Raw genomic sequence first — 24,679 nt, forward strand, 5'->3', positions numbered from 1 at the left:
TTCAGCAATCTTTGGTTCAAATAGTTCTTAAAGCTGTTCCTCTGTGGGGTTGTAAGGTGAATGGCATGAACCAGAGTTTGAATGTAGATTCCATTTTCATTCTTATTTCTGCGTTAACAGCATGCTGTATGTTTAGTACGTTGGTTTGAAAATTATTGGTGATATCATTATATTGTTTTTTGGTAGGTGACGGTACTTTGGTGCAGAAAGCGAGCTTTCTCATCTCATTTTCATTTCGTAAAGCTTTTTTCTCTGGACGAAGAGCATTATTAATTTGTTCGGAATAGTAACATTTTTTGCTTTAAACGGATCTGTCTTTGGGAGGCGATCTTGTTGTGTGGGTTGTAGCATACCCCCCATGGTTTTTCAATTATTCAATTTCTTTTTTTTAGTGCTCGTAGGTGGGGTGAGAACAATCTTGTTAAAGTCTTTTTTTTCTGAGAGGGTGATGTGCTTTTGTAGGGTGAGGATGTTTAGTTCTTTAGTTACCCAGTTTTCTAGTGTCACTAAAATTCCTTCTGGTAGTAAAAGTTCTGGATCGTTGGGGTTGGACTTGTTCTCTTTACTTAATTTCCAGCAGGTTTAGCGTTTTCCAGCTTCCCCTCTGCTGTGGTTGTTTGTCCTTTGCAAGTCGAGAATTAGCACATTGGCATGTTGATAGTGAAATGATCGCTCCATAGTCAAGTGGATTACGTGCATGTATTTTTTGTAAACTAATGATTATGTATAAATAATAAATTAGTATATTATTTATTTCACTATTTTAAAAACGTTTTGTGGGCAGTGTCTACATAAAGATTTTGAAAGCTGTGGACTCTGCAATAACATATATTGGACAGTTTTATGCAGATATGCTGTCGGATTGGTGCTGCGCCTGTAGGCTAGCCTGCTTCTGACTCGACTGTGTTTCCTTTGTTAGTCCAGTTTTCACTGTGCTGATGCTGACAATATTTTACCAGTGTGTGGTGTCTCTCACCCGACGGGGACTGGGTGCATGCGCTTTTACTCTAAGGAAGTATAGGTGTAGAATGTGAAGTGCTGAGAGTCCTGTGTTTTAGTCTGGGCAATTAGGGATACCTAGATGTGAAAATCAAGCGGGCCCACATTTTCAAGATGAAAAACCGGGAGGGCCAACATCATAAAAAAAGGACTTCCCAACCTCACAGCACGTCCCCCAACCCTGCACCATCCCATCCAAAACACCCCCACCTCCAGCCCCCCTGCACCCCTCAGTATTTCCAGCAGTGCTCCTGAATATAAATTGCGCGATTTTGACTGTGGATATAAACATACTAATCCAAAAACAGCTTTTGCTCTGATATAGATTACCAGCCTTGCAGTGCATTCATCTACCGACTGGTCTCTGTGGCACCATCAGTTAATGTGTGAGCCTGGTACCCCTAAGGCTCTGGGTTGCAGCCCAACTTGCTGTGGCGTAATTCTGAGTGGGTTATTATATATATTTACTTTATAAGTGTTGCCGACCCCCCCCCCCATTTCCCGTAAACAGCGACTGTCACCTTCCTTTTTCCTAGAACTGGGACAGGGTTTTTTAATTAAAAATAACTCACAGCACAGGCGAGGGCAGAGGGCCCGATTCTGACACTGTCCTGGCAAAACCGGGACGTCTGGTGACCCTACCATACAGTCATGAAATGTGCTTTTTAGAGATGCCTACGTGCAAACAAGAAGATTATGGGCCTGGTTCATGGAACGTTTCCCTGTGGGATTGCGCCATTATACAACACGTCCATGAATCAGGCCCTATGGACCTAGAAAAAATACAGCGTATAGAAATATGCAAGGCCTTCATTTAGGGGTGTCTAGGGAAGGCGGAGAACAGTCTGAGGAAATGTACTCTCAAAGGGGCACACAGTTATGAAACACAATGGCACACAAAATGGAAGAACTCAATGCGCCATCTAAAGCATACCTGCAACTGAGTGCAATGCAAAGCACTCCCGCAGACACACACAGATGTGGAACACAACAGGGCAAAGATCACAGCAATGCAATGTGCTTCCTTAGTGAGCACAGTAATATATTTATTTTGAACTTACTAATACCACACGGTTACAGTTTCGAAACACTGCGGACTATATTGTGACAGTGCCTCACTAGTGATAATTGCTTAGGTCGTGGCATCACCAAGAGGCTGCAACAGGTCAAACGTTGGAAGAGTACTTTACGTTACATATGGCCTGGTGTCACTTATCAGGCTAGACTTCAAGGCTCACAGCACACCTGAAAGATCAAAGAGGCAGCAGCCGCACACGGCAGAGAAAAGGCGGCTACTGTAACCTGAATGTGGCAGAGGGTCGCTAGTAGCGCTCCTCCCATTTAAGCACGCTCTTAGTGTTATAAACGATGCTCCTTCGGACATCAGCTAGGTTGTTCACAAGTTGCTTTCATTAAGTTATATCAGGTAGTTGCATAGGAACAGGACAGGAACTCGGGAGCCCTGCAGGAGCTCACTGGCTCCCACCAGCCAGGCTTACACCTCTCAACTGCCTGGGCTGGAACCACACTCATACACCAGCATTCCAGTCACTCTCCCAGCATTCTCCCAGTGGCCTCATGCATTCCAGCTTTGTCCGTGCGCTGATTCTCGCTGCTCGCTCTGCCCTTAACATGTTGTTTCTTCCCTGATTGCAGGACTCAAGTCCTAAAACAAAAAGTGGGGAACGCGGTCGAGCAATTGGGAAGTGATTGTTAAGTCCCTGCCTTCGGCCGAGGCGTTGGCACGAAGCAGGGAGGATAGGCCTGGGGATGTAGGACTGCTTGCGCAGCTCCCGGAGGAGCAATCAACACACGGACACCTTCGTGGGTATGCCGGTGCCCCGGAACTGCCTCTGCGGAGCGGGGACGGGGCCTTTATTCAGACGCCTTGCATCATCGCGTAGCGGGACGCAAGGCGGATGCAACATTCCTCCTTTATTTTAAACTCAACAATAACAATCAAACATTTCCCAGCCAACGGGCTTGTCCCTTTTTCTTTAGTCTCTTCCAATAGGGTTCTACCATACATAGTCTCTGAGTCTGGCCGGAGGCCTGGTCGCAGTTCTTAGACCATATCTCCCACCCCTTGGTTCAAACTCCTATCTCCCCTCGGGTCGCTCACCTTCACTGTTCTGCTCACTCAGCTCTGGTTCACTCGGTGGTTCTTCTGCTCATTCGCCTCCGATTTCTCCATTGTCTGCATTTTCCTGTCCCTCTTCCCTCAGCGGAGCTTCTCCTTCCTCCGGGAGCAATTCGCCATCTGTCCACAGATTCTTTGGCACTGCCTTGAACCATGATGCATTTCTCGTCACCTCCCTTTGCCACCTCAGTTATCATGGTGCCTTGTCGTCTGCTTATTGTCCATGGGGCGGTGTCATATCGGGTGTACAATTTCGATGGATTCCTCACCATGACCACTTGATCACCGACTCTGTGGTCGGACGGCCTGGCATTCCTCTTGTTGCTCATGTGGGCATTTGCCCCTGTTCTTCTTCGTTCGATGCGCTCATGGTCGAACGTGTCTGTGCTCCTACTCGGATGGTGCGGTATGGAGGAGTTAATGATGGTGCCATACATTAGGTCTGCCGGCGGTATTCCTGTTGTGCTGTGGGGTGTGACGCTGTAATTCCGTAAGAATCAGTATAGGTCCACCTGCCATGGGGTAGCATTGACGCGCGAACTGGCGTAATGCCTTGTTAATTGTTCGCATGAAGCGTTCCACGTCCCCATTTGCCTGCGGCCATCTCGGCATTATGTGGTGGTATCGGATATTCAGTTCCATGAGGTATTTTTTTAATTCTTCTCCTTGGAAAGGCTGGCCATTGTCGCTCCTGATGCTCTTTGGTAGGACATGGGTTGCAAACATCTTTTCAATAGCGGGTATTACCACCTCTGCTGCCAATCTCGACCTCCGGGTACCTGGAATGGTCGTCAATTGCCACTAGTAGGAGGGTGCCTTCCTGTATTTTGCATAAGTCTATGCTTATTGCGTCCCATCTAGCGGACCATCGCACCGCCAACTGAATGGGCTTTGGATTATGTGGAGGCCCTGTTATTTGGCATGGGAGGCAGGTGTTGACGAACTGCTCAACTTTGCTGTCGATTTGGGGAAACCACACGCGGTGTCTTATCCGGGCTTTTGTCCTTACGTAGCCCTGGTGTCCTTCATGTGCCAATGCCACTATTTTGTCCTGTAAGCTTGGCGGGATGATGATTCGGGTTCCCTGTAGGATGAGTCCTTCTTCTGTGATGGAGAGGTCCTGTCGGACTGCAAAGATTCCTGTGAGGAATTCTTTGGCTTCTATTGTCCTGTTGTGGGTGTTCCGAAGAAACGATTTCCATTCCCCGGAAATGATTGTGTCCTTAACCAAGTCACAACATGGGTCACTTTGCGTGGCTTCTACTATGTCCTCCAGCCCGATTGTCCGTGGCTTCATGGTGTGTATTACCTGGCAGATGTGCTCTTCCGTCTCTTCCGCCATGTGTATTTCCCTCAGTGTTGCCTCTCTCGGGTGTCTCGACAGAAAGTCCGCCCGGTTGCCACTGCCTGGCTGGTATGACAGTTCAAAGTTATATTGTTGAAGATGTAGTAGCCACTTGGCAATCCTGGCAGGGGGGTGGGATGAGGTGCCCATGAATATTGGGAGCAATGGTTTGTGGTCTGTGTATGTTTTGAATTTTCTGCCGTACAGATACAGATGAAATGGTGGCAGCCCCATAATACAGCTATCGCCTGTTTTGCAATGTGGGAGTAGCGTTGCTCCGTCGGTGTCAAAGCTCTGGATGCATAGGCAATCGGCATTGATTCCCCCATCATTGCTACCTGTATGAGAATGGCCCCTAGACCCTCGGGGCTGGCGTCCACGTACAGTTCGGTCGGCAGTATAGGGTCGTAGTAGGCCATGGTGGTGTCTGCCAATAGAGAAGCCTTGATGTGCTCGAATGCCTCTTGGCATGTGGGCCCCCACTCCCACTTTGTGCTGGCTTTTGTGAGTTCACGAAGGGGTTCCGAAAATGTGGCCAAGTTAGGGATAAACCGTCCACAGTAGGTGGCCATGCCTAGAAAACTGCGCACCTCCGTCGGTGTTGTGGGAGGTGTGGCAGCTTCGATGTCCGCCACCTTTTGGGGGTCCACCAAGATGCCGGTGCTGTTAAACGTGTATCCAAAAAAAAGAAATCTCTTCCTTCAGGAATTTGCATTTTTCTTTGTGTATTGTCAGACCTGCACACTCTAGCCTGCTGAGTAGCATATGGAGTCTTCGCATATGTTCTTCTTTGTTGCCTGCATGAATTAGAATGTCATCGCTGATGTTTAAAACTCCCGGGATGTCGCGGATCACCTCCTGTATTGTTTGTTGGAAAACCTCATCTGCCGAGGAGATCCCGAAGCTTAGGCGCTTGTACCTGCGTAGGCCGATGTGGGTTGGGAATGTCGTAATGTACCGGGAGTCCCAGTGTAGTTTCAGCTGGTGATACCCGCCCTTCAGGTCGACCTTCGAGAAGATTTTGGATCCAGTGAGGTCTGCCACGATTTCTTCAAAGGTCGGGTGATATGGCGCTCCCTTTTTATCGCTGCATTGGGGAGGCACATGTCTATGCATATCCTGACTTTTCCTGGTTGTTTAGGCTTCGTGGTGACAACCATGGGAGAGACCCATGGCGTGGGCCCAGTCACTTCCTCAATGATGCCCGCTTTTTCTAGTGCCCTCAGTTCCTGTTCCACTTGGTTGCGTATGTGAAACGGCGTCCTTCTGTGTCGAACTGCTCTCGGCTGGACTGATTCATCGATGTGTAACTTGATTAATTTCCCTTTTAGGAATCCGATTCCATTAAGAAGGTTCGGGTATCTCTCTAGTACGTTGTCGATCTCCTGTGTGTCAGTTACTTCACAAATGAAACTTATCAGTCCCAGGTCCTATGCAGCATCACCACTCAGGAGGCATTCAATGCCTGCGTTCACCACGTAGATTTTTGACTGCAGTGATTTTTCCCCTTGGCTGATGTTGGTTCGGAACCTGCCTACTATTGGCAGTGGGGTCTTGCACACGTATGCGAACAGTAGTATGTCCGTTGCTTTCAGGGCCGGTTGTGGTTGTAGTTTTCTGAACGCGGTCAGTGGCATTAGGTTCACGTATGCGCCTGTGTCTATGGTCATTAGTATGTTCTGGCCCTGGGTTGCCACCTGGCATTTGCATCTTCTCAGCTTCCTTTTCGGTGTGGTTTTTCCATAGTTAAGGGCCGACACCAGGTAGACTTTCTTCCCTTTCTTCCAATGCTCATTTGCCGCTTCCTGTTGGATGTGTGCTGGGTCATCCCCTTCTTCCTCTGTGGAGGAGTTTGTGGTCTCGACACGTTGGGTGCTGGCCTGTTTCTTTTTCTTGCCTGCGCTCTTGTCCTGCGATACTTGCGGTGGTTGCTGTGGTGCTCCTGACGACCTGCATACTCTTGCGTAGTAGTCTTTTCTGCCACATGCGCCACATGTTGTTCCTTGAGCCAGGCAGTTGCGTCGTCCGTGCCAAGGCCCTCTGCACCATCCACATTCCGTGGGTCCCGGGATCCGGGGTTGCCATTTGGGGTGCGTGTTGTGACCACTGGCCTCCTCCCTCGAGAACTGGCGATTCATGATCTGGGCTACAGTTGCTGATTTAAGGGTCGGCTGTAATTTTTGTAGGGTCGTGCCCATGTCTGCCGTCTTGGCGTGAGCCAATTCCCTCTGGCGGCCCAGTTCAAGGATCCGTGTCAGGGATATTCCCTTCTCGCTCAGCACCATTCTCCTCAGCTTTTCCGATTGAATCCCGTTTATGAGTTGTCGTCGGATCTCTTTCTCAATGTCTGTGAATTCACATGATATTGCAAGCTTCCGTAGTCTGGTGTGGTATGCATCCAGCGTTTCCTCTTCCATTTGGATGGTTGTGCAGAAGATAAATGTCTCATAATTCGGATTGAGCTGGGGCATGAAATGGGCCATCACAGCGTCCTTCGTTTGCTGGTAGACGTCAATGCCATCCACAATAGCCAGTGAATTGAAGATGCGTAATACCTCATCCCCCACATTCAGTAATAGGTGCAACCTCCTTTTTCTCTCTCGATGTGGTAATGTCCTTGCAATCCATTGCCACCTCGAACTTCTGCAACCACAACTGCCATCGTGGGCCAACCGAAGACGGTAAGTATATGGGTCAAAAGGATAGAGCGCAACGGTCAAGCCACCTTGCAGACGGGCCTGCGGCGTAGACGGCGACAGGTTCGCGGCCATTCTGGACGGCGTGCCAGGCCTGGGGGTGGATGTGCCTGTCGCCATTTTTAAAGTTAATGCACACGTGTTGCAACCGTTCTCTCACCTTGTGCCCCTGGGAGTGTCCTTGATATCCTTTCTGTGTGCTCACGTGTTGGGGTATCTGGTGCTCCTTTTCCCCATCCACAATGCCCACTGCATGGCGTAGAAGCAGTCTGGAAGTGTTTTGCAGCGTGGCAGGGAATTATTGATGTGTGGGAGAGGAATTATGTTCTTGCGAGATGGAGTATAACAATTTTTTAATTTTTTTGAAAAACATTTTTTTTTTTTGGGCAGGGGTTTGTGTGCCTCCACCCTGTTTCCAAATATTTCGCCCACTTCAGGGGCTTCAAAGAGACTGGACGGCGGCGTTACGCGTGTTGTCTCGTTCGTTCCTCGTCGCCATTGTTAAGTCCCTGCCTTCGGCCGAGGCGTCGGCGCGAAGCAGGGTGGATAGGCCCGGGGTTGTAGGCCTGCTTGCGCAGCTCCCAGAGGAGCAATCAACACACTGATACCTTTGTGGTATGACGGTGCCCCGGAACTGCCTCTGTGGAGCGGGGGCGGGGCCTTTATTCAGATGCCTTGCGTCACCGCGTAGTGGGACGCAAGGCGGATGCAACAGTGATGTCAAGGAGACGTCAACGTGAAATATGCACATTTCATTCAAGCTTGTCTTTCACGATTAAAGAAAACCACACAAAAAAAAAAGGCATTTGACAAGGGAACGGATTTTCATATTACCTTGCTGTAAAATATAAAATGCAGGCACCTTTTAAACCTGAGTATCTGTAAAAAAAACATGTACGTATAGAAAGATGTCAATTTGAGAAATGTTGCTGTTTTACATCCAACGATTACGTGGTTTCAGAGGCACGAGACCAGGCTTCCATTCCCATCCAGGGTTCAAAACCCAGCCGCAGCACTGTAGCATGGTGGTATCATTTCTTTTTTTTTTTGATTTCTTAAAAACACAGGGGGGACGGCGACCGCCCTCTCATAAAAGTGGGTGGACGATGTCCACCTGCGTGGTTTCTCGACTTGAGCCCTGCCTGATTGCATCAGCTCTTGCCGCAGTTTGGATGGCAGCAATCTTAACTCACCCAAACCACGATGGGTGAGGCAGACCTGTCTAGTATCTGGGTTTAGCTGGAGACTCTGGGTTCTCTGGCATTTATGGCAGTCCCAGCAACTCCACCCTCACCTCCGTGTAATTGGTTACAAACAGATTGCAAGTGGCCAATCACGTGGCGGTGTGGGTGGAGACACAGAATAGCAACCAAATCCCACCCATGTCTGGCGTAAACAATGCAGTGTTTGCCATTCTATTTAAAAAAAAAAAAGGTGGGTGGTGCAGGTGGCAAAAGTGGGCGGGGCAAAGGTGGAGTCTTGAGTGGATGTGGGCGGGGCGTCGGGAGACGCATATCTCTGGGTTTTTCTTTTTTAAATGTAGGCAGGTCTGGGTGAGGCTCTCTAACACCGATTATTGCATCTGGTTCTTATCTTCGTTGCAGGTTGCAAAAAAAAGCTCCACGGATGACTCTGGTTTGGGCTTGCTGTTGTGTTTACAGTTTGCGAAAGCAACAATTTATGCTCAATTCTATCTTCTAGCAGCTCCCAGCTTTATTTGAGCGGGGCATGGACATCATCTCGGTTTTTTAAGCTATTCATTACATGGTCTGGGGTGCAAAGCGATAACATTCTTTGTCACCTCCAAATCACAATGTCATGTGTGCATTTTCCAGTGCGCTTTTCGTCTGTATTGTGTGAAGGGGCGTGGCTCATCGCCCCCAGGTTGCCATGGAATGTACAGAGACATCCGGCATCCGAGGACCTAAACTACTACTTTGCAAGAAGCAGCTGTGGCGCACAGCTGCGGGTGTTCAGGGAACATAATAAGCACATGCTCCGTATGCTGCTACTGCTTCCAGGCGCTATAATTATAGGGGCCACTGTTGCCCAATGGAATTATGAGCAACGTAAAATCCCCGAAGGACAAAAAGGTGGGTTGGCCCTGCTGGGGTTCACACGGGATCGAAATGCAAAACCAAACAACGTGTCCACATTCCTAAATCCCAATTTGTTACTTTTTATGAATATTTAAAATGTATCGGGGGTGACTTTTTGGGAACATTGTAGAAAAAGGTGGATTTTAAAGCTCTCTGGGCCATTGGTTAAATCGACCAGCTGCACAGAGCACGAACTCATGAAACCGGACTACATTGCCCAAGAAAACTGGCGCACGGTGGCCAATCCGGCTTGTCCCCCGAACAACGTGCCCTATTTAGTGGTCGAAGTGTACGAAATGAAGTAGTGGAGCTTTGTTCCCTGCTGGCCTGCCCCCACCCCCTACAAACCCCATCGTCACACCCCCTCCACCGCTCAAAAAAGTAGAGGAGCATTGCACCCAACCTCTCGCCCACTTCGATCACTGGCCCTTTTGCCCGATAGGCCAGCCAGAGCACTGATTTACACCTATAAATGGCAGCTTGTGCACAGATCTCGGAAGCAAGCGCTTAACTCAGTGAGCTAGCTTATCAGTTTATTATGCACTGAACTGGCTAAATTGGTTGCAATATCCTGTATTGTGAGAGATTCTGTAATATTGCACTATTACGCCCCATGGAGCATGGCGCAGAAAATGGGTAAATCGCCACAAACCAGCGTGACGTAACAAACAGCCATGATGTAGCCAGGAAGCAAGCTGCCCCCAACTTTTTGGCTGCAGAATTATTTAGTAGTTTTATTCGCCACCGTATTCCTCAATCTCTCTAGTTTCCAATGTATCATTTCGCTCCCCACATCTATCAACTCCGACACCCTACTCTGAATTTTAGTTATATTTTAAAACTCGTTAACAACGTAATAAACAATTTCTTAAAAGTTTAGAACATATTTTTGACTCAGAAAGTGAATTGAGCACTGCGTGTTTTCTTAGGCCTGCATTTTTTTTTTCATAACAACATTTTATTGGGTTATACAAGTCAATACAACATTCACAACAATGCATTAATTGTTAGTTGCATCACAGTAAAGTGTCTCTCGAGGTGTTTAATGGGTGGGGGGATTGTTGGTGATCTTGTTTTCCATTGTCCATGATCCTTTTTTGTTTGTCGGTGGATGCGAATCCTGTTTCTGAGGTGCTTTGAGTAGGGTTTGCTGTTTAATAAAGCGGGCTACATTGGAGCCATCTTGTGAGTGGAGGTCTCTTGGTGAGAGCTGAGAATTTAGCCGCGTAGTCCATAAATGGGTCCCATATGTTCAGGGTTCTGTTCAGGGAGCCAGCTCGTATTGCCGTAATTTTTTCGACTACTGCTATGTCCCAACATTTGGACCAGTTTAGGCCTGCATTTTAAACCTCTTGTATATTATTAATACTTATTCCGAAGTAACTCTCTATCACTATAGTTTACATTTGTGTCCCTCCATAGGGATCCTAGTTTAATGTGTGTAAGCTTGCATTTTAAATCCATAATAATGCAATTCGACCAATTTTAAGTTTCAGATTAAGACTAAGGGCCTCATTACCATTTTGGCGGCAGCCATGCCGCTATTGGTGGCATGGTTGCCGCCAAAATCGGGTCCAGGTTCCCAGAATGGGGAATTACCGGGCCATTCCGAGTTCGGAGGGCCGATAATTCCTCCCTCCAGGAACCCCGGCCCGGACCTTCCCCATTCCCATTCAGCCCCCATAGGGCTCAATGGGAATGGGAGAGGGAGCAAACAACGGGCCGATTACGAGCGGCCCATTATTTGCTCCCTCTTCCCCTCACGGGACCCGGTAAGCACGCGAGGGGACCTTTTAATGAGGCAGAACGGGTTTAACGGGTCCGCCTCCTTTAGCGGGTCCCGTTAACCCGTTCCGCCTCACTTGTAATGAAGCCCTAAATCCCACCTTGTTCAGACACACCTTTCCTGCAGAACTGCAAGTAATATTGCTCCGGCCTCCTTTATAGTGCAAGTGCTACTCATTTTCCCAAATTCCGTGCATTGTGAGGGGAAATTGATTCCAGATGGGGAAAATGCACACTGGAGGCCAGGGCCGAGATCTGCTGCTGTCGCTTTGAGCATCTCTCTTCTCTTCTTCCTTTCTGGCCAGTATTCCCAAACCCCAATGGGATGATACAAGCTTAGATGTGTATTAGTGCACGAGCAGGCGTGCCACATGGCTGCACCAGCATTTACTTTGAGAAATCTGGATCTCTTGGGGATTTGTAAATATCAAAGGGCTCACACTTGCCTAGAATGAATGGCGTGACCTAGTGTACAGCCCATGGGCAGATATTGAGCAGCATACTAAAATAGACCAGAAGGCACCAGCAACCTCTGCATTTTGATGAAGACTGCTGTACAGTGAGAGGGACATTTTCTTTTAGCCCATACATGATAATACTAACCAGCTACGCCATTCATTGCCACTTATTAACTTTATGCATGTTTTCTAGGGCTCATCACCATCAAAGAAGCTCATGACATAGAAACGAGGCTTAATGAAGTGGAGAAGCTTCTCAAGACCATTATAAACATGCCATGCAAGGTAAGTGGGGCCTGCTGGGCCGGGGAGCTTGCCAAGAATGAGTCGCTGCCCCGCAAATGGAAGGCTTTGCAAGAACCCATATAGGTCTGGCCCAAATAATTGTACTTACCCTAGTCTACAATTCCCCCCAAATCCCCACACCCCAATCAGCACATCTTGAGTGCACACGTGTCACTACCATTCTCTGTGATAGGTTAGGCAGTACAAATCATAAAGCTATTAAACATACAGCTTGAGGATTAACTTCAAATCCCAGTAATCGACTGCTCCATGTTGATACTCTGCAGGCTTGTCCCGCTTTCCCGGGTCCGACTTTGGTGTTGCAGCGAAACACTGTTCCATGGACTGCTGAACCCTGCCCCTTTCAGGAGAGGGGGAACCCCCCTGTAAGACCCAGATGCACCCGGCCCCTTTTTCTGCCACCCAATTTCTCTGTCACAAGCGGGGGACATCCCAGCAACTCATTCTCTCATGCCAGCCATGCTCCTCCACTCCTACCTCTCTATCCCCCCCTGCCTCCACCCCTCTTGGCCATCCTTTGCCTCATAAGCCACTCACTTGGCCCACCACACCCCTCCTTACCTTTTCGACCTGCTGCTGCAAGTGCTTCTGGGTCCACACCATAATGCAAAGATTCAGTCATGTGTGGTTCCCGACTGGCCACTGCCTGTGAACGGTGGCCTGCCAGCAACATTTACTGGAGCCTTATGGGCACTACCACAATCAACCACCCATTTGTTTATCTTTTATTTCACAACTGCCCTTCGTATGCAAACTGCCCCATCTCCCGAGGTGGTATTTTCCAAATGTCTAGACCCTTCACCTCAATTCTCCCTGAGGAATTCACTTTTCACGCTTTATGGGCTCCAGAATGATAGTGTAAAATGTTGCCCAAAGCACTCCAGTAGTTACAAGGATTTCATAATCTTTCACCTATCACATTTTTAGGTTATAGTTTGTCTCCCTATGTGAGAGAGGGTTTATGAAGAATTGGGTCCTTTCCTCACTGCGTCACAGGCAAATCAAGCTGCACTTCACTAATGAGTTCCAGCGAGACTGATATATGTCTGGGGTTGCTTGTGTTTACGTGCAGAGGAGACATGGCCATGGAGGTCTGGCTGAAATGCTCCAATTGAACCTTCTGGAAAAGCCAGACCAATCACAGTAACTTGGTGGGCGGTCAAGACTAAGTTTCAGGAGGGGTGGGAGTGATCGGAAGCCCACAATAAGCACACACAGTAAAACTCCACAGAATACACTTAGACAAGTGTATATAGAAAATACATATACCTTTATTATAGCCCTTCATAATTAAACACGAATAAACCACAGTAATATCAAACAGTTACCACACACGCCTTTCACTATTTACCATGTAACAGTTCACAAAGGGGCTTGAGGTGATGAAAAACAGTGTCCTACTATTCGAGGAGGGTCTACCCTTGCAGGCAGAGCAACTTTTGAGTTTCGGGAATAACTAGGAAGCGCAGGCTCGCCCCAACTAAGGTGAATATCTTATTAAGGATTCTCGTGCGTAAATGTTCTGTTCTTGATTGTCGTGCAGAGTATGGAACCTCCATCCCCAAGCACCACAGAGGAAGAGTAAAAGCACTCCCTCTGCGGTTATTGGGGCCACAGGTGGGTTTCCCTCGCCGGTCTGATACCACGAAACTGCTGACCCCAGACAGCTGTAGAAAAAGGTCTGATTAGTTACCAAGCGAGCACAATAAAACACACTGATGAAAACAGAAGGCAGAGTCTTACCTATGTGGAGAGTTGGTATGCCGTATACCTATGCTGGGGTACTTCGTGGAGAGGGGGGTGATCAAGTGAGCTGGCCTCCCAGTAGTATCAAGACCAATGTCGTGAGAGGGTCCACCCAACCAACCTGCAGAGATATATGCGCAAGCTGGAATGGCGAGAAGCCAGATCCGAGACACAAAATCCGTAAGGGGCAATCCAAAGGCAATTCCGAATAACGTTCCAAAGCAAACAAGTAGTCAGGAGGGGCAGAAGAGCAGAGCAAGGTCCAGAGTCGAAATCCGTGTCAAAAGCCGTGAATCCAAGAAGCAGAATAGCTGAACAGAGTCCTCCGGTGCGAACAGCTGTGAAGCGCTGTTTCGCGGGAGTCCAGCGTTTAAATCCTGTGTGTCCCTGTGTCAGCTGATCCGCGAGCGGGACCGGTGAGCGTGTCACGTGACCCGGGACCAGGAAGTGCACGCTGGAACTGTGTTGACAAATGCCGAGGCGTTTGTCTGTAGTTGCTGTCCCGTAAGCGCCATGGAAGCCGCCAGTGGAGGTATGGAAAGCTCCTATTGTACCTGGTTGTTTGGTGCTTCCGACCCCAGAGATGAGCCTGCTCACGTGACACCCCCCGGACATGAGAGCGTGTGTGGGAGCTGTGTGAGGATGAGGGGTGTATGACTGGCGTACTTGAACGGAGCCGTGAGTGCGTGACAGAGCCCCCCCCCCAAAGGCCCACGACCCCGTGGGCACAATGGATTATCCCTATGGAAACGGGAGACTAAACGAGGGGCAGAGACATCCCCAGCAGGGATCCAAGACCGCTCCTCGGGACCGTAACCGACCCAGTCCACTAAGTACTGAAGACCCCCCCGAAAAAGACGGGAACCTAGAATGGCAGACACCTCAAAAACGTCCGGAGAGGACGGAGAAACCGGGGCAGCGGGGAAGCGAAGACGAGTAGGGCTAGGACATGGCCTGAGGAGAGAAACGTGAAAGACAGGATGCAGCCGCCAAGAGGAAGGGACCCGAAGGCGATAAGCCACCGGATTGATGACCCGAGAGACCAGATAAGGGCCCACAAAACGGGGTAACAACTTGCGACAACCCCGCAAATGCAAGTGACGGGACGAGAGCCACACTCGATCCCCAACAGAAAAGGAAGGAGCGTCAGAGCGCTTCAGATCCGCAGAGGCTTTCATCGAGGCCTGAGCCTCTCTGAGATGCACCAGGGTCTGCGAGTGGACAGCAGAGAGATCACGGATGCACGAAGAGGCGGCCGGATTGCCAGATAGCGAATAGTCGGGAATGGGCAGGATCTTAGGGTGCTGGCCATACAAGGCGTAGAATGGGGTGAACCCTGTGGATGAATGAGTTGCATTGTTATAGGCAAATTCGGCTAAATGCAGGATGCGCAACCAGGACCGTTGGTGTTGGAGGGTCAGACAGCGTAAGTATTGTTCCATAGTCTGGTTGACCCTTTCGGTCTGGCCGTCCGTCTCGGGATGATATGCCGAAGAGTAGCGGGAGTCCATCCCAACTAACGTGGTCAAGGCTCGCCAAAAGCGGGAGGTGAACTGGGAACCCCTGTCGGATACCAAGACAGACGGCAAACCGAAGAGACAGACGACGGAACAAAAAAACAACCCTGCCAACGCCGGGGCCGAGGGGATACCAGTGCACGGGATGAACCGTGCCATCTTGGTGAAGGAGTCAACCACTACCCAGATAGTATCGTAACCCTGGATCCTGGGGAGGTCTGTTACGAAATCCATCGACAAAGTGTGCCAAGGCCGAGGAGGGACGGGCAGGGGTTGAAGCAAGCCTAACGGACGGCCTCTCTGGTGCTTGCATTGGGCACAGACAGAGCAGGTGCTGACGTAACACTCCACGTCTCTCCTCATAGAGGGCCACCAGCACCACCGCTGTAACAAGGAGAGAGTCCGACGCTGACCAGGATGTGCGTGAACAGGAAGGTCATGTGACCATTCGAGGGCCAGGTTCCGGGCATCAGAAGTGGGCAGAAACAGCTTGTCATGGAAAAAGGGCAGGCCGTCCCGCACCGTCAAGTCCCAGTCAGGAAGCAGGGAAGGATGGGCGGTAGTCCAGGAACGGATGCCGTCTAATAGAGGCAAAGAAGGGGTACAGAGGCATATGACGTTTTTTTTGTCAAGCAAGGTTTCGGGATAGGCAGGCAACGAGACACCACCAGGAGAACGGGACAATGCATCTGCCTTGCCATTGGATGAACCAGGATGGTGTGTGATAGTGAAATCATAGGCGGCGAAGAATAAGTGCCACCTGACTTGCCTGCCGTTCAGACACTTCATGGATGCCAAGTCACGTAGGTTTTGATGGTCCGAGAATACCGTGACCCGGTGCTTTGCACCCAACAAGTGATGACGCCAGACCTGGAAAGCCTCCTTGACCGCCAGAAGCTCTTTTTCTGTCACGGTGTAGTGACATTCCGACAGCGTAAACTTGCGTGATTGAAACGCGACTGGGTGCAGTCGTTTAGTAGTGGGACACTCTTGGGACAATATTGCCCCTAGGGCGAAAGAGGATGCATCTGCCTCCACTACGAAAGGCAATTCAGGATCGGGGTGCTGAAGGACAGGGGCCGTGGTAAAAGCGGATTTGAGAGTGTCGAACGAAAACTGTTGCTCAGAGGACCATTTGAATGGGACGAGGGGACTGGTGAGAAGTGTAAGTGGAGCTGTTATGGAAGAAAACCCAGAGATGAATCTCCTATAGTAATTTGCGAAACCAAGGAACGATTGCAGAGCTTTCCGTGAAGTAGGGACCGGCCAATCCAGAACCGCCTTGACTTTTGCATGGTTCATAGTGAGGCCTTGAGGGGAGATGTGGAAACCCAGGAACTCGATGTTGTCAGTGTGGAAGTGGCATTTCTCGGCTTTGGCAAACAGGGAGAAGGTGCGCAAGCGCTTCAATACCTCCCGCACATGTACCACATGTTCCTCCAGTGACCGTGAAAATACCAGTATGTCGTCCAAATAGACGACCATGAAAACGTCCAAAATGTCACTGAACACCTCATTCATCAAGCGCTGGAAAGTGGCGGGGGCATTACAGAGGCCAAAGGGCATAACCAGATATTCATAAAGCCCATAACGAGTGCAGAAAGCCGTTTTCCACTCGTCCCCCATCCTCACACGTACGAGATTGTACGCGCCCCTAAGATCGAGCTTGGTGTATATGGATGCGTGTGTGAGGCGGTCCAATAGGGGTGTGATCAGTGGTATAGGGTACCGATCCTTCCTGGTAATGGCGTTCAAGCGCCGATAGTCAACACACGGACGGAGGTCACCCTCCTTTTTGGGCACAAAGAAAATGGGGCTGGCAGCAGGAGACGAGGAGGGACGTATGTGACCCTTACGTAAGGACTCCTGAATGTATGTCTTGAGAGTCCGCTCCTCCCCCGGGGACAGGGAATAGATACGACCCGTAGGGACTACAGAACCAGGTAGCAAATCGATGGGACAATCGTACTCCCGATGAGGAGGGAGTAGTTCCGAGGACCCTTTATCAAAAACATCGCCATAGTCACGGTAAGCCTCGGGAATTACATCAGAAACCAGACCCACTGTGTGTGCATCGAGCCCAGAGGTGGAAGGTACCTCCGTGGAGAGATGCGCGATGGAGCTAAGGACCTGGGCAGGGGTATCCTCACCAGGGGGAGTCGATAGGCAAAACTCCTGACAAATATCCGACTCAAAGTGTACCGTACCCGCTTTCCAATCAATCAGTGGATTGTGTAGCCGTAGCCATGGAATACCCAAGATGACCCCGTATTGTGGCATGGTAATCAAATCAAAACTAATGGTTTCCTTGTGTATGCTTTGTACGATCAACATAAGGGGGGCTCTGGTGTTTAACAGGCCCAGAGACCAACGTGCTGCCATCAATGGAGTGTACCTGCTCTGGTCGGGTTTTGTTGATAAGTGGCAAGTTGTGAGAGAGGGCCAAAGAAACGTCCATATAGTTGCCAGTGGCACCTGAGTCTATGATGATGGTGACTGGGTGTTGGTTGTTTGTACTAGGTTGTAACAAAGCCTGCACCGCAAGGGGTCGGATGGTACCAAAGGCAGGCGAGGGGTTCGGGGAAGGACAAACAGTGCTCGATCCTGCCCCCGATTCTAGGGTCGAGCCTCCCGAAAACCCTGCGTCCTGGGCTTGGGACGACGAGGACAGTTTTTTACGAAATGTCCCAGTAACCCACAGTAATAACAGGCGTTGTCCTGTCTCCTGCGCTCCCTTTCGGAGGAAGTTAACGGACTACGGAGCCCTCCAATTTGCATGGGCTCCGCAGTAGTCTCGGAGGAAGGAGAGACAGTGGTGGAGGCGTGACCAGAGAACCGGGCTTCGGATCGGCGTTCAAGACGTCTGGCATCGATCTGAAGAGCCAGGTCCACTAGATCAGGGAACAAAGTGGGCAGGGAAGGCACTGCGGTAAGCGCGTCTTTCATGGAATTGTTCAAGCCCTTATAAAAGACGACGGCTTTCTTACCCTCTGGCCAGGAAGTCTATGCGGACAACTGGTTAAACCGCGTAAGATACTCAATGAGTGTTCCCTTGCCCTGGTGGAGATCCAAGAGTTCCAAATCCCGGGATTGTACCTTGTGGCGAGTATCAAAGATGCGTGACATTTCGACTACAAGAAGATCAAAGTCGTATAACATAGGGCTATTGCTTTCGAGTAGGGGGTTAGCCCAGGCTGCCGCAGTACCAGTCAGATGTGATAACAAAAAGGCAGCTTTTGAGGTGGCATCGGGGAAGGAAGTGGGACAACAAAGGAAGTGTAGCTTGCACTGATTGATAAACGTGCGGTACTTGTCAGGGTCCCCTTGAAACCTTTCGGGTGCAGCCAGGGGGAAAGGAGTAGGGAGAACCAGGGGAGAGGGCGAAGTCGAGGTCGAGCCTCGGGGCGTGGATAATGGTGGTACCGTCTCTCCCAACTCCGTATCAACGGGCAGAGGGTGGCGTGTGCTTTGGAGGGTGTCTAGCCGCTGATGAAGGGCTGTGGTTGCTGCGGCCATGTCAGCTCTGAGTATTGTGATCGCTTGCACTAAGGCCGCCATGGGGTCATTCGCGGAACCCTCCATACTCCGCACGACAAGAGGCTTCACAGTCTGTTCTGTTCTTGATTGTCGTGCAGAGTATGGAACCTCCATCCCCAAGCACCACAGAGGAAGAGTAAAAGCACTCCCTCTGCGGTTATTGGGGCCACAGGTGGGTTTCCCTCGCCGGTCTGATACCACGAAACTGCTGACCCCAGACAGCTGTAGAAAAAGGTCTGATTAGTTACCAAGCGAGCACAATAAAACACACTGATGAAAACAGAAGGCAGAGTCTTACCTATGTGGAGAGTTGGTATGCCGTATACCTATGCTGGGGTACTTCGTGGAGAGGGGGGGTGATCAAGTGAGCTGGCCTCCCAGTAGTATCAAGACCAATGTCGTGAGAGGGTCCACCCAACCAACCTGCAGAGATATATGCGCAAGCTGGAATGGCGAGAAGCCAGATCCGAGACACAAAATCCGTAAGGGGCAATCCAAAGGCAATTCCGAATAACGTTCCAAAGCAAACAAGTAGTCAGGAGGGGCAGAAGAGCAGAGCAAGGTCCAGAGTCGAAATCCGTGTCAAAAGCAGTGAATCCAAGAAGCAGAATAGCTGAACAGAGTCCTCCGGTGCGAACAGCTGTGAAGCGCTGTTTCGCGGGAGTCCAGCGTTTAAATCCTGTGTGTCCCTGTGTCAGCTGATCCGCGAGCGGGACCGGTGAGCGTGTCACGTGACCCGGGACCAGGAAGTGCACGCTGGAACTGTGTTGACGAATGCCGAGGCGTTCGTCTGTAGTTGCTGTCCCGTAAGCGCCATGGAAGCCGCCAGTGGAGGTATGGAAAGCTCCTATTGTACCTGGTTGTTTGGTGCTTCCGACCCCAGAGATGAGCCTGCTCACGTGACACCTCCCGGACATGAGAGCGTGTGTGGGAGCTGTGTGAGGATGAGGGGTGTATGACTGGCGTACTTGAACGGAGCCGTGAGTGCGTGACAGTAAAGAACAATGGCTGTGCCAGGGGGCCACTGGTAAGTGATGCAAGTACTGACCGAACCTCGACACAGTCCAGGCCAAACTTTGCCAGTCTAGGCCAGGTAACTTGTAGGTTCAGCCCCTGCAGTTACACATCACTCTGGCTCTCAGCAGCTGCGGGATGCGACAATCGTCCATGGTTGGACAGTAGCCTTTTCTCAGCTCTTGGTGAAGAAAAGAGGATAGTTCCAGTGCATCAGGTCTCAGGGCACAGGGGAGCAGGCAGGCAAGGCTCCTAAAACAACCATTGCCACAGCAGGGGGACAAAGAAACTGCAAATGATCGTGGTGTGGCGCACTCTCTTAAATCATGACCCAGAGGATCTAGGACTATGAAGTTTGGTGGCAGAGGGCCCAGGACCACAAGCCGGCGATTCCTTAAGTCTCGAGTGTCAACTTGGGACAGTGGCGCAGCTAGGTGATACCTCGGGTTCGAGCTGGTCAGTTCACTGGATGGCCCAGGAACACTTGCGAAGAGGCTCTTTTGGAGAGTAATCAGGAGGTGCCGACAGTAGTTGTCCCCACTACTCCAACGGGTCAAAGCAATTTTGCAGGCCTTCAGTGAAAAACAGGGGTCCGACGGGACAACAGCGGGCTCAGGGTGCCAAACCCTCCAGCACGTCTCTAGCGGTTCCACGGCTCTGCTTTAGCATTTCAGGATACTTGGCTATTTCCATGTGAACTTCAGGTGATCAACCTGGAATGAATGTAGAGCCCCTTCTCTTATCCAAGATACGCTTAACACTCAAATCTGGGATAACCAATCGAAGATCTGTTCTCTTACATTCACACCAGGCGTCAGCCAATCACGGCCCACAGTAGCTCCCGTCATTCAGGCATACCAGACTTACTGGTACCAGTAGTGTGGATTCTCTTCCTGGGCACTAGCACATGTGACATGCAGGAACCTGAAAAAGTTGTGTTTTTTGCGGGAGGCTGTATGCCAAATAAGAAATTCCCAGGTTGGCCCGACCTGGGGGAAGGCAAAGGAACACAATGGCCAAAGGACAGAACAAAAGACTTTGTGGCATGGCCATTTTCGGCACTGGCCACAGTCTGAACCAAACACGGTAAAGGCATTATGGTTCATTAAAAAGAAGTAAAAATACTATAAAAGTAAACTTCTGCCAACAGTTCATCATACGCACACTTGAACAATCATGAAAAATTCCTTAGAGGGTGTCTAGGGACATAAAACAAAAGGACCCCTATGTGCTGTACTTTAAGGTACTTGGCACATAGATAAAAAGTTACCAAGAAATGGCAACATATTCAATGACAAAGGCAAACATAGCTTCCCAGTACAGACAGTCTGAAGGATGTGCCAGTTTCCCTATAACAGATGAGCAAAAGCCCAGAGGGGTGCATCTGAAGGCTGTGCTCTACTGGAAAAACTCAGGTTAGGTTAGCCAAACAAAAGCAAAAGGTTTGGGGGTCCATACATGGAGGGAAAATTGCACCTAAGGGAAATCTTTCCTAACACTGTACAAGACTAATTTGTATATAGCAGTTCTCCGCCTGCAACGGAGCAGACAGGCTCAACACTACGGTGTAGAAGGTTTCCCAGATCACTGACAGTGGTTCAGATGATTTCATAACCTTCCGCCCATGGCATTTTCTGGTCTGTAGGATATCCTGAGGATGCCATCTAGTTCATAGGTTAATATATAGCATAAACCATATGCAACACCTTCAGCAATGGGATCCTTATTAAAATACTCTGAGGGCAATTTCATAAATGGGGCAACTTTATATTTATGAATCTGATGGTGTTCCAGAATTTATTAAGTGAGAAGGACATAGAATCAAAATGACTTATAATCACCTGATGTCAAATTCAAAACTAAAAATAGCATGCAGGTGTAAAAAGAATATACTCAAATGAACATGATTACAGTTAATCCTGTCTATTTTACTATCTCTTAGTCGTCTACTACCCAATACTCACTCTTACACCATGCTCCTACACTTACTCCAGCAGTTGCAGAGCTGTGATCAAGGGCTGCCTCACAACACAGTGGTGCAGTTACTTCCCTTTGCACTTGCAGAATCAGAGATTTACAAGCGAGCCGGGCAGTGAAAGAAGTTACAACCCTTGGATGAGTTATAAGTGCCAGACAGTGTTGTAAGTGCACATAAGTAAACGAGCAGGGTCTGCCAAGTGTCCTAAGCCACCAATGCATTAGCCTTAAGTGTTCTGGAACTCCAGGGTAGATAGCTGCTTAATATAGCAGCAGATAAGAGAGAGTATATGGCCCCAAGTGTTAAGCGGACACAGAGACACAGAACAGTGCCTCCCTCGATTCAGTGTGATTCCATCAAATCTAATTGGTCGAACAGAGAATTGGTCGGATTTCCTTTTTTCTTTACAGGTCGAGCTTGCTGCATATATATGCAGGGCAGATGAACCCCCTCACCCCCACCCATTAATCCCCATTCAATAAGTATTACCCTAAACCCACCCCTACATATATATGTGGCAAAATTCGACCCAAAGATTGTGAACAATTCTCCTTTGATTAAATTGGCTACGCAGTAATCTGCCAATCCCCTTCCATCAAGGTAAAGAAATTAGATTAATCACATTGTGATAATTCTATTGATAATTGTTCAGTTTCCTGTTTGATCAACACCTTAGTCCACAGCATTAGCTTTGATGAGGCGACTCTCTCGGCTCTGTCAGGGAGACAATACTTTGGGTAGATTTGTTTTTGCCCAGGATGAGGCAGTACCTGAGATCAGATTGGACGCTTTGCTGGCACCCAAGGAGAGGATGCGGTGGCACATTCCCTGGGCTCCAGCATCCAGCATTGTCTCTGCTCCTGCATGCAAAAATTAACAGGCCAATGTTTTCAATCTGATCTACCTTTTAATTGGCTGGCAAAAAGCATGTGACTCCTTCATTGAGCAATGGCATGAAATGTAATGTAAATAAGACCAAAACCCTGTTCTCAGGCTACCAGACTGACATTACCGAATCACTTGTTTAGCCCTTGATCACGGTTGTTTGCCCTCATCTCCCACGTGTATGTACAACCTAGACTTTCTCACGGATGGCCAACTATCTTCGGAGAAACATATTCCCCCTTGAATACTTTGACACGTATTACATGCGCTCAACGCACACAATTTCATGGCAGGCTGTACTTTTGTATCTTCTTGTTTTGAATATAGAAGAAATCTGAACACATCATGACGCTAACTTTTCACATACTGCAATGGTTGACAGTCCACATGCATTTCGAATTTGGATTTGCATTCAGTAAGCCCACTTCTCCTCCACTTCCTCAACCTAACTGTTCTCAATTTTCAGTTAACTGTCCATCAGCCACCTCAGTTGCTGGGTCTTCCCATAAAGAGGAAACACACACATGGTTCCATAAAGCGTTCAATGCCAGTTTGTTCACCAGTGGCATTGCTTCATGAACAATCTAATTTGAATGACCAAAATCTCTTTTAGGGTCAACGTGCCCTCAAGTTATGGTATGATGTAAGACTCAAGAAAAATAACTTCTTGTTTCACTACGACTATGGACAAATAATAATGAGCCGGTTCTCCTGGACCACTGGTTAGGCATGGATATCAACCTGCACGCCCCCACGTAGTTTCATTTGAAATATAATGTTTTGCCTTCAGAAGTTAAATCCTGTATTCACATATTGCTGGTTGCCCATTGCGTATCACCAAATAAACTGGCTGTCCAATCTACTGCCGCTCGGAATCCATGTGCAAAGTTCACCAGATATAGCGTGAAAAGAGAACACAAGGGGAGTAAAATGGCTTGAATTTACGGAGATTTTAACTGTGTCCTTTCTTTTTCAGTACTGTAGGTCAGAAGTCGTTCTCACCTTCTTCGAAAGATCACCACTCGATCAAGTACTAAAAAATGACAATGTGCATAAAATCCAACCAAGCTTTCAAAGTCCAGTGAAAATCTCAGGTACTTTCTAATACTTCTCGCTCATTCATTTTATAACCTTTAATGTGATTCTTTTCTTCAGACCCATTGAGTGAATGGGCAGAGGTTTCATCTAACAAGTCCGATTTTACTCTAACAATGAGCAGGTTTGAAATTTACATGGACTCATCTGATAATGTAACATGTAATGTACTTATTTCTTTGTGTTTGAGACTTTGTTAGGCACACTTATAAAGGTACATGGCAAGATGAAGCGTAGGAGAGGTTGAGTTGGTTAGTTGACTTCCTGATTGAAGAGCCATCTTATCAAGCTTTTTTCAGTATCCCAAAGTTATGATTTAAGAAAGCATTTGTTGTTATGCCACCACAACAAAGTAGCCCTCAATTTAACTGGTCTAGTCAATCTGCGGACAATATCGAGGCAAATTCATGGAGATCGCTGCCACGGATCACTTACAGTCTTGTAAAGAATTAAACCGTATTCATGATAAACAGCTATCAACCGGTCGACCCGGTAAAGGGGCACAAACTGGAGAAGTTTCAGTGAAAGATGACATTGGAAGACTAGTGGATGGAGGTGAGGTTAGGGCACTCCTTCTTTTTCACACTTCTATTAGCTCTAACCCCAACTGTAGCTCTGGAAGAGTTGGAAACCATAAGCTATAAAAAGGAATCTGGGGTACCCCTGGAAGCAGCTCTTTCTCAAACCCTGCTTAATCTATACCTTCAGCATCTGGTCACATGTCCCCATGGGAATAGAATGTAGTTCTCTGCTACTGCAGATGATACACTGATATCTCTTCATATAGATGGTAACCAGAAGGCTATTAGCTCTCGGTTCTCCTGCTAAATAATAGAAGGCAGCAACTGGATTAATTCTAACAGATTTAAGATTATTGCCACAAAGATGGAGATTTTGATAAATGTCCCAGTCCACACTAAATTGAGCACTGAATTGCAGCCACCAGCAATTGGTCTAAGCCCACAACCTGTCTGGGATGTTAGAAACATGTTCTTTTGATAGCCAATCAATGGCATCTCACAAACACTCAAAATACCTTTTGTTCTTTAACCCACTAATTTAAGGCATCTCATTTGTAC

The 24,679-nt window shown here is 48.6% G+C and overlaps 1 protein-coding gene across 2 annotated transcripts in view; it reads left to right on the forward strand.

The window, feature by feature from the left end:
- Positions 1-24,679, forward strand: part of PXDC1 (PX domain containing 1) — a 257,082-nt gene that overhangs the window by 158,259 nt on the left and 74,144 nt on the right. For both annotated transcript variants that reach the window (XM_069613504.1, XM_069613505.1), the window contains 2 exons: positions 11,716-11,807; positions 23,482-23,599. In XM_069613504.1, coding sequence (XP_069469605.1) covers positions 11,716-11,807; positions 23,482-23,599 — 210 coding nt within the window. The remainder of the gene's footprint in view (positions 1-11,715; positions 11,808-23,481; positions 23,600-24,679) is intronic.

The sequence above is a fragment of the Ambystoma mexicanum genome, chromosome 5p (genome assembly GCF_040938575.1).
Source record: "Ambystoma mexicanum isolate Mex_15411 chromosome 5p, UKY_AmexF1_1, whole genome shotgun sequence".
NCBI classification, from domain to species: Eukaryota; Metazoa; Chordata; class Amphibia; order Caudata; family Ambystomatidae; genus Ambystoma; species Ambystoma mexicanum.